At 49.5% G+C, this 16,887-nt stretch overlaps 1 protein-coding gene across 1 annotated transcript; it reads right to left on the bottom strand.

Annotated features, from left to right (window-relative positions):
• Positions 1-6,833: 6,833 nt before the first annotated feature.
• Positions 6,834-8,552, bottom strand: LOC149753173 (uncharacterized). The gene has a single exon (XM_089924060.1). The coding sequence runs from the start codon at positions 8,550-8,552 to the stop codon at positions 6,834-6,836; it is 1,719 nt and encodes a 572-aa protein (XP_089780186.1).
• Between the last annotated feature and the right edge of the window lie 8,335 nt (positions 8,553-16,887).

Below are 16,887 nucleotides of genomic sequence, written 5' to 3'. Positions count from 1 at the left end.
ACTAAAAATCACCTTATAGTTTAATGCAAGTACTAGATCTACTGCATCATAAGAAGTGAGTTTCTTTCCAAAACCTTATGCAACATTACATGACAAATATTTAAATCTATGCAATCGTATTATCACTTTTTTGATGCAACCACGGAAAATGACATCTCTTCCATGCTCTATACATAAATATTAAACCGTGCCATGTATAATACTATACCCCCAAAATTTCCATCAATACTATTATGGTATCATCAACAACATAAACATGGCCATGAGGCCTTCTCCCAAAAATTTGGGATTGAATCTTGCATTCACCAAGATTTGGGGGTTAAAGGTATTTTAGGTAGGGGTATGTAGCTCATTGCCTATAGATCATTTTATCAAAAAGAAACATTATATATTATTTAGGTTTAAAAGAAAAGATATAAATGACCAACACGAGGACAGGGTACAGAATCTGAGCGTATGTTAGTGTAAATATATAAAATATCTCGAGGAGAGCTTCACCACAATTTGATGGAGGGTAACAATTAATGAGTGACATTTCATCCCAGAAAAAATAGTTTCAAGAACTACATAACGTATCACCTATACACGTGTCCATAAACATACTCAAATAAAAGAAGTTTATACTTATATTGCGCTTCTTAGACATGGACTCTTACTCTAATGCATAAAAGAAAGCTTGCTTGAGATTTTTCATTATCTAACCATTTTTAGGCTTCTATTTCTAGATTCTGGGATTATTTTCCCCCATTTAGTTTTCTATCAGAAAATTTTGACTCTGGGAGCAACTACCGGTTTCCAAATCTATTTGAAGTTGTCCTGTGCAAAGTCATCAGGTTCCTTTCGAGTAGTAGAGTAGACATCCCGTGCTTTCAACCGAGATGATGTTGTTGACTCTGCAATCGGATATTTTGATATTGCAATAAACATAACCTGCATAACAATTTCCTCCTAAAACAATTGTTGCAGTAAATCACAGTTCCAAGATATATCCCTATTCGGCGGACAAGAAATTGTGAGACCCAAAAGAGGGGGAAAAAAATTTTGGATGCACGTGCGAGGAGGGAAGAAGACTTGCGATTCTCTTGAGCTCATCAGATAGAATCCGACTATAGGCCGGATTTCGGTCATGACCGAGCTCCATTTAGACCTCCTCTTATCGCCCTTCTACCCCACCGAAGAACCCAAACCCTGATTGAAGCCCGTCGCAAGAGTTCTTCGAATTTCTTTCTAAACATCAGTTGCCATTCGCACTATCACCATGGCCAAATGCCATCGGAAATCAGGTAAGGACCTAGCCTTCTTCGATCTACCTTTCTTCTCAATCATCCGGGGTCTTTGGAACCCCAATTTTGGTAGGCGATTGCCCGATTTTTGGCGAAAAAGAGGATGCTATGTTTCCCAGTTTTTGGAAAACTGATTCTTTTTCTTTTGATTCCGGAAGTTTCCGCGGCCGACACTCGCCATTAGGGTCTTCCTTTGGTTCCTCATGGTGGCTGGAAGCCATGGCCAGAGCTCCAACCATCGGGATGCCATGGATTCCACGGTTTAAGGGGTTGAAACCCCTATTTTTGGGTGCATTTTTGCCCCGTCGGACACCTATTGGTTGCCCGTGGATCTTCTAACCCAAGTACCACCCGTAGCCACCCTCTCTCTCTTCCCTTTTGTCGCACCCCGCGCCCGGAGCATGACAAACGCCGCATGGCTGCACAGCGGATCGTATCAAAACAATGACAAATCCTTAAAATTTATGTAATCATTAATTTATTCAAATGGTTCTTTTAAAGTTTTAAAGTAACATGCGCTAACATAAATCAAATAATCCAACTAATCTAACTAAAATGCCAATAACTGAAAGAAACTTCAAAAAATCTAGCGCATTCCCTAGTTCCGTGCGATCATACTTTTGGATGTAAAACACAGAAAACATATAATAATGAGCTACACTAGCTTAGTAAGCAACATAATATCCTAGAGTGGGGTCAAAGCATGCAGATATTTAATTAAAACACAAAATAATGATTGTAAATAAATCACAAATAAACATAATGTTTTTGAAATTTATTAAGCATTTTCATAAAAACTGATATTAGGATCCCAACATCAATAGGCTACGACTACGTAACCCAGTGACATGGTCGTACAAAGTACCAAAAATTACTATTATTAATCACTAGTGGCAACGGTGTCTAAATATCACTATTCTAATCCCTAGTGGTGCAGTGTCAAAATCGGTTCCTCATAAATTACAAGTCGACAGGGCCAACGAATAATTCTCATTGGCGGGGCCAGATCATAGCCATGCTGAGAATACATACATACCAAAATAGATTTTTGCCCAGTCATATTTCTGATTTTATAACATATAACATAATTTTGAAATGATCATTAACAAACGAGCCCTTTTTAACTAAATACAAAACATGCATCAAAATCTAATCCACTAAAAAATAATTTATCCAAATAATTTGGAAAACACGCTTTGAAGCATTAAGTTACTTACCTCTTCTCATTTAAACCTACTTTAGACAAATGGGTCAAGTGTACCTATTTCATATTATTAAAATATTATTAATTTTAATATCATTCCCGAAGTCAAAATTAAATACTACTATCTCATGCCTCCAGATCAGATTGGTCAAGTAATAGTGCCCGACTGCTCAGGCAAGTCCGAGCCAGGAGGATTCAATAGGTCAGATAAATATCAAAAATAGTCAATCTAGTTGGGGCTAAAGTTATGGCTAGTCTACCGCCCAGGTACTGATGCGGTTCAGGGTCTCTAAACTGGGTCAACTTGGATCCGAGCTACAAGAAGAACAGGGCTTACACGAGGATCCTCGAGCTTGTCTATAGAGAGAAAAAGGAGGAGAGGAGAGAGAATGTTAGCTCGGGTCTAGATTTGGTCTGATCCTAGTCTTGGGCTCGGTCCGAGTGGTTTGCATCGACTATTAGAGGAAAGATGTAGATCTAGTCAAAATGTAGGCTTGCTTAGAGAGAGAAAGAGATACACGATCTAAGGCTAGTTGAGCTTTTGGGCTTGATCCACGTAGTTAGGTCCAATCGAAGATTTGACCTATTCAGTCCAGTTGGACCAAAATCCGAAAAGAGATATTTGGCCTAGATTGACCTGGATCAATTAATGTATCTGATCCAAAATGAACGGACTCGAACCACAATGGATGAACAGTGCCTAACATGGCCCAAAAAAGATATGGCCCACAATAGATGAGCAGGGCCCAAAATGAATGATCACGGCCCAAAATGAACACGGCCTACAATGGGTGAACATGGCCCAAAATGAATACAATCCACAATGGACATGGCCCACAATGGGTGAACAGGGTCCAACATTATCCAAAAGGTATATGACCCATAATAGACAGCCCAATAGGATAAACAGGGCCCAACAAAATGAACAAAGCCCAAACTCCGCCCATAATGGACACGGCTCAGCAGGGCCAAATTTGGCCCACAAAGGGCACCGCATAATAGGGCCTAAAATAGATGAATTGGGCCCAAGTTTGGCCCACAATGGGCATGGCTCAACAAGGCCCAAGATGGCTAAACTGGGCCCAAGTTTGGCCCATAATAGGCACGCCCCTATAGGGCCCAACATAGCTAAATTGGGCCCAAGTTTAACCCACAATGGGCACGGCCCAACAAGGCCCAAAATCACTGGACTGGCCCAAATTTGAACAAGGCCCAAACTCGGCCCAGTTCGTTCCTATGGGAGGGTTCTTCATCCTGAGAAATAAGAAACCAGGGGGAAAGGAGAATAAAAAGAAGAGAGAAAGGAGCGGAGAGGAGAGGAAGGGGAGGCCGATGGCCTGGCGGTGGCTCGGCCAGTGGCTCGTGGACGCACGACCGGCGGCGGGGTGGTTGTGGCCTGCGGCACGTTGCCGCGGTGGCTTGGCCGTGAAGAGAAAAACTGAGGACCTCCTCGGTTTGGATCCGGAACAGAGGAAAGGAAAAGCTTGAATCGGTTTAACTAGAAATGGAACAAAGGGAAGGTGGCTCACCGGCACATCGACGGAGGGGAGGATCTCGGTCGTGGGTGGCTCAGTCCGATGGCTAGCGATGGCGGAGCTCCAAAACATGGAGAAGGAGCCTCGGAACAGAGTATGCGGAGGAAATGGAGAGAGAGAAGGGAAAGATGGCTCGACGGAGCTCAAGGATGGTGGTGCGACGGTCGCCGGAGGCAAGGGAGAAGAGGTGGGAGCTCGGTGGTGGTTCAGAGGTGGGTTGATCACTTGGAAGGAGGGGTTGTATAGAGCAAGTTTTGAAGAGCTCACCGCGGCAATTTCCATGGTGGTTGAGCGCGATCAGCGGTCGCGAAATCGCCACGGCTCCTCCACGGCCACGTTCGCGATCCTCTGTCCTGGCTTCTTTTTTTTTTTTTTTTTGTTTTGCTTAAAACGGGTGCTTCAGACAATGCGTGTCCGAATACACCCAAGAACATCAAAATACAAAATCTCACGTAGTGCCGAAGGCAACTCCCGCTCACCTGCCCACAGGACGTATCCCGAATGGTGTGCTGCATATGCAGCAACCCAGTCAGCCGCCCCGTTGGCCTCCCTGAATACATGCTTGGCCTCAAGGGCCACACCATCCCTCACCATCATCCTAATATCCCGGATCAAAGGATGGACAGTGCTCTCCCGCCGAATCCACCCTATGACCGTGGATGAGTCGCCCTCCAAGATGATCGAGCTAGCCCGCAGTACCCGCCGCGCTTGGCAAAGGCCGGTCCAGGCAGCTCGCAGCTCCGCCTCTGGCACTGATATGTCGAATAGCCGGCAGCCGCCCGCTGCCACTACCCTGGAATGATGGTCCCGTATGACGAAGCCGACACCACCTCGCGTGCCACTGTCTAGTACTGAACCATCAAAATTGACCTTGAGGAAACTCGGGGGTGGGGGCTCCCAGGTGAAGAACACCGTCCGAAGAGCTGCCTGAGCAGAGAAAGAGCCCCAGGTGTCCCGAGCTATCAAGGTCGTATCTGAAGGACTAGTAGGTCTGGACTCCATCGCCAATACTCGAGCAGACTCCGCAACGAACCTCGGCGACATCCTACGCTCGGCAAAGGTGCGAGCGTTCCTCGCCAACCAGATCTGGTGGGCGGTGCAAATCGCTCGGATAGCCTCCTGACATGTCTGGGGACTAACCAGCCACTGACGTATCATCTGTAGGAACAGTCTCCTCTCCCGCCAAACCTCCTCTGGGATACCCGTCCACTGCCATGTCAGCCTCGCCCAAAAACATCCAAATAGTACATGGTCAACTGACTCATCCGCACCACAGGCCCCACACTCCGCAGGGATCCCCAAACCACGTCGGCTCAGCACAGCTCTCGTCGGAAGGCGGTCCCACATCACCTTCCATAGAAAAAGTGCTGCTCTCGGATGGAGCCTGGACCTCCAAATCCAGGCGCCGTCCCATCCACTCTCATGCTCACGCTGAATCACCCGGGCCAGATCACCCAGCCTCACACTGGCCCTGCATGTAGTGCTCCAAACCCTGACATCTGGGCCCTCGCATCCTGGTACTGGAAGAGAAAGGATCCTCTCGGCTAGATGTGCCCCGAACAACTGGTGGAGTCTGTCCGCGTCCCACTCCGCCCTCCCTGGTGCTAAGAGGTCGCACACCCGGAGCCCCGCTGCTGCCTCGAAATCCACCGTCGTCGGCCAATATCTCAAGGGGATGGAATCGACCCACGGATCATCAGTCACCGCAATGGTCCGGCCATCGCCCATCAGCCACCTGGTATGAGCTAACACGGTCGGCAGGTACCTCGCAATCTCTCGCCACATGAAAGAGATGCGACGACCGCGCCGTGCCACCTCAGGGCTCCCACGGCCATATCTAGCTGCCATCACCCGACTCCAAAGTCCCTGTGGCTCCAGCAAAAAACGAGCTGCATGCCGTGCAATGAGTGTGTCACGCCGCTCCAGAAGGGACTGAACTCCCAGACCACCCTCACTGGTGGGCCGGCAGACCCGCTCCCAGGCCACCAGATGTACCCCATGACCCCCACCATGGGACCCCCAGAGGAAGCTCCGGAGAAGACGATCAATCTTCGACAGAGTCGTCTTAGGGACCACAGTGTTGGCCATGAGATATACCGGCATGGACCCAAGCACCGATCTAACAAGTGTCAGCCTCCCCATCATGGATAGAGATGATGCCCTCCATCCCTCCAGCCTACTCTCGACCCGCTGCACCAATCCGGAACACTCCGCCACTCGTAGCCGCCGGCCTGTGATGGGAACTCCCAGGTAAACCAGAGTCCCCTCCTGCTCGGGCATCTGCAATATACTCCTGATCTCCTGTCTGACTCTGCTCTCTGTGCTAGGACTGAACTGGATGGCTGACTTCGTGAAGTTTATTCTCTGTCCGGATGCCGCACAGTAATCTGCCAACACTCTGCGAAGTACACGTGCCTCAGAAACCCGCGCCCTGGACAAGAGAAGACAATCGTCAGCAAAAAGTAGGTGAGAGACAGGTCCCGCCCCCGGTGCTGGAACATAGGACTCCAGCTCCCGGCTCGCACACGCCCTCTGGAGGGCACGGGACAATATATCAGAACAGATGATAAATAAGTAAGGGGATAAGGGACATCCCTGCCTCAGCCCCATAGTAGACTCAAAAAACACCGAAGGTGTGCCATTGACCAAGATAGAGAACTTTGGCCCCTGGACACACCCTAAGACCCATCCAATCCATCGTCGGTGGAAGCCATAAGCCTCCAGTACCCTCCGGAGAAAGCTCCATCTGATCCTGTCATAAGCCCGCTCCATGTCCAGCTTGACTGCCATCAAGCTGCCCCGTTTCGATGCTCACTGGAGATCCCACACCATCTCCTGAGCCAGCATAACATTGTGGGAAATGTTCCTTCCCGCAATGAATGCTCCCTGCTCTTGGCTGATAATGCCCGGCAGTAGGGGCTTTATCCTTCCCACCATAATCCTTGCCACAATCTTGTACAAGGTTGTGCACAAACTGATGGGCCTGAAGTGACCCGGCTCTACCGCCTCTTGGCGCTTCGGAATGAGCGTTATGAAGGTGGCCTTCCAATCCTCTGGCATGGCTGCCTGAGTGAAGTAACACTGAACGGCCTCAGTCACAGCTCCCCGAATGATGCCCCAATATCTACGAAAGAAGAAAGGGGGAAACCCATCTGGTCCTGGAGCTTTGTCCGCCGCCAGAGCCCAGACTGCCTCCTGCACCTCCTCCGCCGACACCGGCCGAACCAGGGTCGAATTTTCGTCATCTGCAATACCTACATCAACTCTCAGAAGGTGGTCATCAGCACCAGGGCCTCCATCCTCAGTCCATCTGGCGCGGAAAAAGTCAAGTAGAACCTGTCCAACGGCAGGCTCGCCCTCCACTCGGCGACCAGACCCATCACGCAGTGAGTGGATCATACTCCGCTGACGCCTAATAACAGTCGTCCGATGAAAGAACCTAGTGTTGCGATCACCCTCGTTCACCCATTGGACCCGAGATTTCTGACGCCAGAAGATCTCATGCTGCCGTAGCAGTGAGTGGTGCGTCGCAAGAAGCCCCCGAAGATGGGCCATGTCATTCTCCGGGAGTGCACCCCGTAGATCTTCTCTCCTCTGTAGTACCGTAATCTCCTCCTCCACCGCCTCCAATCTCCGGAAGATATCGCCCACTACCTCGCGATTCCAACGGCGAAGCCGCCGTTTGGTCAACTCGAGTTTGCGTGAGACTCGCTGCATCGCATCCCCCCGCACCGGAACACGCCACGCATCGCGAACGATGTCCCAAGACTGGGGGTACGAAAGCCAAATCTTCTCGAAGCGAAAAGGGCAGTGGTGACCCGATACCGATGAGGTCGAAATCAACAAGGGGCAATGATCTGATGCAATCCGGGGTAAATGGCTTACTCGGCAGGTAGGGAAGCGAAGGATCCAGTCTGGGGAAGCAAAAGCCCTATCTAGCCGCTCCCAAACCCTAGCACCGCCGGGTTGATTGTTACACCAGGTGAACCGTGGTCCCGAAAAACCTAAGTCCACCAAGCCATTTAGCTGCACAAAGTCGCGAAACTCCCTCCTATCAATCCTATCAGTGAAGGGCGCACCACCCCTCTTTTCATCCGCACTTTGGATGCAATTAAAGTCACCAACCGCCACCGTTGGGATGCCCTGGGCAAGCAGGTTGGTAATCTCTTGCCAGAGGGTTCTCCTGACCCTATAATCCGTGCTCGCATACACACCGCACAGCACCCAAGGGTCCGCCTTAGGTTCCGATACAACCATCACTACTTGTTGAGAGCAGTTATGGAAGACATCAATCCTCGCCACCCCCCGTCTCCACAGGATCAAAAGGCCGCCAGACAGCCCCTGGGACTCAACTGCATAGGTCTCCCAGTCCCTCCCCAGGCGTCGCCTCAGTCGACCAAGCCCATCGCCAGACAAACGTGTCTCGCAGAGAAAACAAATCTCAGGACAGTAGAGCTGTACTAGCCGTTTAAAGGAGGACATGAAGGCCGGCTTGGCCGCCCCCCTACAATTCCAGGCTAGAATCCTCATGGATCAACAACTGCTCGGTCGGCCTCAGGTTCATCCTCCCCCTGGGCCTCGGGAGCTAGCTCAGGCTGGCGGCCTAAATCCCCCAGCAGCTCAACCTCACCAGATACCTCGCACATGACTGCCGCCCTGATGAGTCGCACAACAGCTGGGTGGTCCCCCTCTGCCGTAGCTGAGCCCGTGGGGCAGGCACCACTGGCATCTGCATCTGGGAGACCCTCAAGTGGCGCCTCTCCAAGCGGCACCCCTATCGCCACATCACGTGGCGTCAGAGGCTCTGCCAAACCTACCTCCAGTGGCATCCCTGGGCTAGCCACGTGCTGCTCGCCCAGAGCTGGGGTCAGGGTGCCAAACCGGTAGACACCATCAGGCCCTCTCCCGGGGCCCTCAAGTAAATCCCAAGGGGCCCGCCCAGGAGGGGTCTGACCAACCAGCAGGTGGGTCCCCTGCACTGGGACAGGTCTCCGACCTGGAGACCTATACTGGAAAGGGCCCGCTGGCTCCCCGAGATCCAAGGTCAGATCATCCTGGACCTGCAAGTCCTGGGAGCCCTGCGCAGCCCCGAGCCCCAAACACTCAGCTGACTGGGCATGTAGGCCCTCCACTGATGGTCCACAAGGGTCCCCCCCCAATAGAGCTCTCTGGCCCCTTCCCTGTAGCACGGACCGTGGACCAGGCCTGAAGCCTCCCCGTAGCCCACGGAGAGCCCGAGAAGGAACTCGCTGGCCCATCACCGTCCGTGCGCCCAGCTGGGCCCGCACGCTCCCGCCCGAAAGGAAGCCAGCGGACGCGGCTAGCTGCCCGCGCGCGACCCGCCAGCCTCGCACGGCACGCCATCGGCGTGGGGCGTGCCATCGGCGCGGGACGCGCCGTGGGCCCCACGCCGGGCTCTGAAAGCCCGGGCTCGGCGGGCCTGCTTGCCTGGGCCCCTCGATGGCGCGGCCCGCGCCATCGGCGCGGGACGCGCCGTGGGCCCCACGCCGGGCTCTGAAAGCCCGGGCTCGGCGGGCCTGCTTGCCTGGGCCCCTTGACGGACCAGGGTCCGCCGGGCCTGCTTGCCTGGCCCGTTTTGGGCGGCCCCGACTCGGCTCGCAGGGCCCAGTGAGAACCAGAGCCGAGTCAGCCACTGGGTCGGCCTCGTCGAGGTCGTCGACCGAGTCGACCTAGAGCGGGATCAAAGTATCCCGATGCGAGCCCTCCCCCCCACCTGCCGGCGATCGTCGCCTGGCGACTTTCGTCGGCTTTTGCCAGCCGTCGGTGTCCACCGGGGACACCGGTGGGGCGACTGGCGATGGCGGTCGGGCCGAGGGCAACTCAGGCCTCGGGTCAGGCACAACCGTCTCCGGTCTAGCTACCGGAGAAGGCGACCGGGATGGGGCCGATCCAGACTCCGGTTGAGCCTCCTTCGGCCGTGGTGGTCGAGACTCCCGCGGCGGAGGCCTCCGCCGCGTCGCCACCATCCAGGGGCCAAACACCAACCCTGGGTTCCCCTCCCCATCGTCGGGGGGGGGCCGACACCGACCCGCCACCTGGGTCCACCGCCACTGGTGGCGGATCCTCCCCCCGCCCAGGAGCCATCGGAAACCGGCATGCCGCCTCCAGATGGCCCATCCGCCCGCACCGAAGGCAGAGGAAGGGTATATTCTCGAAGACGAAGGGCTGCCACCGCACCTTCGTCTTCCCCTGGATCCGGATTCCAGGTTTAAGGGGCATGGATGCGTCGACTGCAACCTTCACCCGGGCGAAAGCCATCGCCCGTCGCTGCTCGGTGACAGCGTCCACGACGATCGGTCGGCCAGCCCTGCTTGCTATATCTAGGATGGTCGACGGTGTCCAGTATTCCGGTGGCAAGCGGGGAAGACGAAGCCACACCTCCACCGGCGACACCGCCTCCTCCCCTGGCTCAAAATCAGGGACCCAGCGGGTCATAGCAAGGAGTTGCCCCCCCACTACCCAGGGTCCCAGATTTAGGGCTCGCTCTCGGTCCGCCGATGATCGGAACCGCAGAGCCATGTAGCCATCCACAAGAGGGACGGCCACCACATCCTGAAGCTTGGCCCGGGTAGCCACATCCTTGGCTACCCACTCTGCCGAGACTCGGCGTCCCAGGCTGCGTACCACAGCAGCCTTCCCATCCCACTCCGAGCGGGCCGCCGCTATGGGTTCCTCCCGGAGCGTCACGACCTCCGGGAAGCGGCGGCTCAGTCGCTCAATTTCCGCGGCCGTGGGCCACTGAGTCACCCACGGCCCCGGCCTCGACCAGGCACCGGAGTGCTCACCCCGGCCGCCATTGGATGCTCCACCAGAGGTCTTGGGCTTACCTGGTCCTCTCGCCATACCTCCCGCTCCCGTCCCCGCCGGCGCCTTTCCCTTCCGGTCCATGAAGGGCGTCCTGCGAGATCCGTCTGCAAGAAATGGAAATGGGGTTAGCTGAAAAACAAACCGGCGGAGGTGAGCGCCGGCGAGAGGGGCCGAAGGCGAAGGCCAAACAGTAGCCTCCCCCCCCCCCACCGGGTTGTCGGACTGGACCGTAGACGACCGCGCCGGAGGAGAAAAGCCGGGCTCCGCCTGCGAGGAAAACCAAAGACAGTAGCCTCCCCCCCCCACCGGGTTGTCGGACTGGACCGTAGACGACCGCGCCGGAAGAGAAAAGCCGGGATCCGCCTGCGAGGAAACCCAAAGACAGTAGCCTCCCCCCCCCCCCGGGTTGTCGGACTGGCCCGTAGGCGACCACGTCGGAGGAGGAAAACACCGGCGAAACTAGCCGTTAACCCCTCTGAGGAAAAGCTTCCCTAGAGTTTCTCTCACTATACATGTCTGCCTTTGGGGTGTCGTCTTCTCAAAAAGTTTCTGAAACTAAAGTGAGGCCCCCTGTCCTGGCTTCTTCGAAATGAGGTCTTGGGCTGAAGTCCGGCTTCAGTTTGTTATCTCACACCTCTTCCTTGATTGGAGATTTTTTTTTTTTTTCTTAAGCGGGTACTTTATACAATGCGTGTATAAATACACCCAATAAAATCAAAATATAACAACTCATGAAATGCCAGTGGCAGCTCCCCTCTACTAACCAAAGGGTGTATCTTGAGTGGTGGGCCGCGTAGGCAGCCATCCAGTCGGCCGCCTCATTAGCTTCTCTGAATACATGCTTGGCCTGGAATGCCTCCTCATCTCTCATCATCATCCCTATGTCCTGGATCAAGAGGTGGTCCATGCTCTCACCCCTCGATCCCCCCTGAATCCACTCAATAACCGTGGTCGAGTCGCCCTCCAAAATGTTCGAACTGGCCTGCAGCACTACTCGTACATGTCGAAGACCCGCCGAGACAGCTCGCAACTCTGCCCCCCGAACTGACGTGTTAAACAGCTGGCAGTCACTTGTTGCCACCACCCTAGAGTGCAGATCCCATATAACAAAGCCTGCACCGCCGTGCATACCTACATCCAACACCGACCCATCGAAGTTGACTTTGAGGAAGCTCGGAGGTGGGGGCTTCCAAGTAAAAAACACCGTCTGAGGAGCTGCCGGAGCAGAGAGGGAACTCCAGATGTCCCGAGCTGTCAAGAGTCTATCTGAGGAGGGGGTGGGCTTGATCTCCATGGCCTGTGCTCGAGCAAACCCGCAACAAACTTCGGTGACACCCTACACTCGCCGAAAGTACGAGCGTTCTTTGCTAGCTAGATTCTTTCTCTTACCCATGTTTCTCTCTACTTTCTCTAGAGGTGTTGGATTCAATAAGGGACTCTTCTCAATGATTTTGGATCAACCTTGGTAAATGCCTTGATCCATGGTCATCTGGCTGTATGTCAGCTCCCATCTCAGTCCTTACCATATATTTTTAAATTTGATCATCTCGATCGTTATTGAACCACCTATACCCTAGTACAACTATGATCAGATGAATTTCACCTTGATCGGACTGATTGGGGTGTCGGGCACCCCGCTTGGTCAGTCTTATAAGAGTGTTGGAATTTAGGACTTTTATTTTTAGAACAATCATGATAAAATTTTGATAAGGGTATGATTTTTAAATATCAAGATCTGAGAAGAAATTTCAAAATTGATGGAACCTAGGGCTCGTTTGGTTCGCGGGAAGTATTTTTTCTTTTAGGAATATGATTCCTGAGAATCAGATTCCTAGGAAGAGGATACCTAGGAAAGCACTTTTGGCATGTTTGGTTAACAATGGGAAAGTGACAAATTTCCAAAGTGCTTATGTTTGGTTGACCATCCACTTTCCTAGGAAAGTTATGTATAATTCCTATTATGCCCTTAATAAAAATTAGGTCTTTAATGCCTCTTTAATGCTTCTTTAATGCTGAAGGGTCTTTTTGGGAAAAAATAAAAAAGGAGTGATTCCCACCTCATGGGAAAGTAACTTTCCCATGTTTCTCATGGGAAAGACTTTCCCATGAAATGTGGGAATCATATTCCCATGGGAATACAACTTTTCCATCTCTCTCCTTTGAAAACTCCAACCAAACAAGAGGCATTTCATTACTTTCCCGTTGACCACACTTTCCCCCCTCCCTTTCCTGCGAACCAAACGAGCCCCTATAGTTTGGATTTGCTCGCGAGGTAAGTGATGTTTTACTTTTTCACAATTTATTAATGATTATAAATTATTATATTAATAATATTTGAATCGAACTATTGATGATGCATGAATTTGATGAACATTTAGTTATTGACTATGTTTTATTTTGAAATATTTTGATGATGTATGATTGTATTATGGATTATGATTAGTCGATTTTGATATTGCATGATTTCTAATATTTTTTATATAATTGAAATAAAAAACTCTATAATGATTTTAAATTTTCAACTTGGCTATGTTAAAGACCCTGCCAATAAGGGCTAATTCATTAGCATTCAATTAGTCTTGAAGGTTACGTTGCAAGAAAATATACAGCATACTGTAAATAGATATGCGGTCCTGATGGATGTTGCTGTAAAGATAATGCGCAGCATGGCGTAAGAAGATGCGCGGTGTTATAGCCCTGCCATAGAAAAAATATGGTCGTAGTCTAGAGTTGATAAGATAAATTAAATATTTGTAAGAATTGCAATTCATGAATAAAAATTTAAATTTTAAGAAAGATTCGATTTGCATGTCAATATTGCATGTATGATTATTTTATGCAAATTATTTTTTGCATGACAGAAACCATCCAATCCCCGTGAAAAAGCAGGTTGTATATAAGAATAGGTCTCTTTTGAATAGGAATATTTGAGATCCATGGGCCTTGTAACAAATTAATTCTCACGCCACCCCCAATTTGCCAGTGTACCCACTGTTATACCTAAGGCTGCAAATGGGTCGGATCGACCCGAGACCCGACCGGCCCGACCCGCGTAGAACCGATCCGACCCGAATTTTAGGACCCACGGATCCGGGTTGGATTCTGAAATTGGATCCGAATCATTTTCTGGGTCGGATCTGGGTTTATTGAACGGATTCGATCCGAACCGAATGGACCCGAAAAGAGAAAGAGAGAGAGGAAAAAAGCAAAAAAGAGTTTTTTTTTCTTTTTTTTGGGGCCGTGGCACTATTGGTCTGCCAGAATCCTCTCTCGGTCTATTACACTGTTGATACCTCTGGTGTCTCGGTAGCTGGCTTTTTTTTTTTTTTTTTCCTTCGGTTTTTTGGTTTCTGTTTTTTTAACTTTTGCAGGGAGGAGGCGAGGGAACGCTCAACTGAATATGGGTCATGTGCCAGTTTTCTGCAATTGAATTGGATTTTGGAAGGTCTGGGATTTTTTTTGTCCCCGTGAGATGGGAGCTGCGAGACACCAAGTTCCGTCCAATCAGTCATATGGACCAAAAATAGTGTGATATGAAATTTGGCTTGTAGACCGACTTAGTTAGCAATGGAATTGGATTTTGGAAGGTCATCTGTTCTGACTAGAGGTCAATTGCAAGTCTTTCAAGTCATGGGTCACCCAGCACCTCATAATTATGATATGACCAAATTAGATTTGCCCAAATTCTTTTCCAAAAATACAAAAAAAATCGGATCCGATTCGGATCCGAACCCGACCCGACCCAATCCGACTCGATCTTCAACCGGATCGGATTTGGATCCAAAATTAGAATCCGAACAAAACATCGGGTTGGATTGGGGTCACCCAGGACTCGACCCGATCCGACCCATTGGATCCGACTCGGATCCGACCCGATCTTCAACCGGGTTGGGTCTAGATCCAAAATTAGGACCCGAACAAAAAACCGAATCGGATCGGGGTCACCCAGGATCCGATCCGATCCGACCTATTTGCACCCCTAGTTATACCTATTCTGAAGCTGTACAAATGGCCTTCGAGATTGCTGATGCTCCCCTCCTCGGCTGATATGCATTCCAACCAGAAAAATTATATTTTACTGCCACTAATTTGCACCAAACAGAATCTTCATTAAAAACCAGTGCATCAGCAGCCTTGCCCATGAAAACTTCTCTACGAATTTTAAGTTGTTGCAGTCCAAGTCCCTCATTACGTTCTCTTGCTTTTGCATACTTTTTCCCAAGATAACAGATGAAGCCTCTTGGCTCCTGTTTCATGTCCCCAAAGAAATGACCTGAAGATCTTTTCCAAATCATTAAGCACACAGATGTAGGAACTGCAGTATTTGTAAGGAGATGGATGTTAGTTGAAGCAAGAATAGATTGTAACAAGACCACTCTCCCTACCTGTGACAAATGATGCCACTTCCAACTATCAAGGCATTTATGTATTCTATCAAACAGAAAATTGTAGTCGTCTCTTGAGACTGACTGCCCGAAAATGGAACGCCAAGATAGTTCCATGTACGTACCTTCTCTTACAGGAATATCCAACATAGAGAGAATCAGTTGCTTTGTGATGGGATCAATCTTTTGACTAAACTGTATTCGTGATTTTTGAATGTTCACCTTTTGGTTGGATTGATTGCAATAATCAAGAAGAACTCTTCTTAATTCAGCAGTGTTCCTTCTATTAGCTTTGACCATAATAAGCAAGTCGTCGGCAAATGTTAAGTTGGCAAGGATTATTAAAGGAACAACGGAACAAAGGTTATTTATGGAATTGACCATAAATACAAAGTTCCGAACTCAATTTTGTATTTGATAGTATAATAATTAGATAATGAGAGCTAGAGAAAGCAGCTCACATGAATCCTTTTTTCATGGCTAAATATGCAAAATCTCATTCAAAGCCGGAATAGTTAATTCAACGGCTGTTACTATTATTTTTTTTTAATATCCTTACACAAGCATAAAATAAATCTATTAATTGAGTTATTGGCAAGATGAAACCAGAAGATGATGCAAAAAAAGGTAAATAGAGCCAACCATCTAAAATTGAATGCATCTTAATGTTCTATTTTGCAACAAGAGACTCCTACCTACTTAATTCATATTAGCTAGGCTCTACTGATCCCTTCTCGCCCACAAAACCTTGAAGTTTATAAATCATGGTTCATGCATTCATCATATAGAGATGGCTAGCCTAGTTTTCTAGGGCATCATGGACCCTCCTGGACACTAGCCAAGCCTCATAAGTATGAAACCTAAAAGTTCAACTTTCACAAAATATTTAAATCCTAGAAAAAGAGCCACTATGATTTCATATCTTAATACCTAAATCATCTATAACTACTAACTTTATAGAATTTAGAAGGTTTTGGAGACTAACTCTGTTCGACTTGTAGGAATATTTTTTTTCTAATTCTTGTTTTTTTAAAATTAATTTAATAATATAGTTTGGTGTATTGATTTCGTATATCCCAATGTGGGATTTGGGAAAGCTTCAAAACTTTTAAACTAACCCTATTAAGTAAACCGTCCGTTGTTTGATGGAGGATTGGATGGCTTTAATACTAGCCCCCTCTTCTTTCCCTTGGCCAAGTTGGACCATATGTACGATAACGATGTATTATAGACCACTAGTGACGGGGTTGGAACAAAGGCTATAATTTACTCTTTTAGCTTGTCAAATACCTTAGAGCAGGGACGCTAACCTGGCATAGCTCAGATAAGCCTAGGCTATTGAGGCTGGTAAAGTCTAAGGGTTGTTCGAGCCTGCAAGCTCCAGCCAATTTAGTCAAAAAATTCAAGCACAGAACAAGTCTATTGTTGAGCTGAGCTTTGGGTTTTCACTAATTTTTGGAAGCTGGCGTTTCAAGCTAGGGTTAATCATAAGCTGAATCTAAATTTGATGCTTGACCCTGGCTTGTTTTCTAATGAGACAATACTTTGATCATGTATCATGCATTAACCCAGATAAAAAGTTGGCTAACCATCAAACTTTGTAGGAACCCACGAACCATGTACGTGGAAGAAAGAAAAATGACACCTTGGTG

This window comes from Phoenix dactylifera, chromosome 7, assembly GCF_051530095.1.
Source record: "Phoenix dactylifera cultivar Ajwa chromosome 7, Ajwa_hap1_PhDact_Kaust_v1.1, whole genome shotgun sequence".
Lineage (NCBI taxonomy): Eukaryota > Viridiplantae > Streptophyta > Magnoliopsida > Arecales > Arecaceae > Phoenix > Phoenix dactylifera.
Note: the sequence above shows the minus strand (reverse complement) of the source record. Positions and strands in the feature narration are given on the sequence as shown.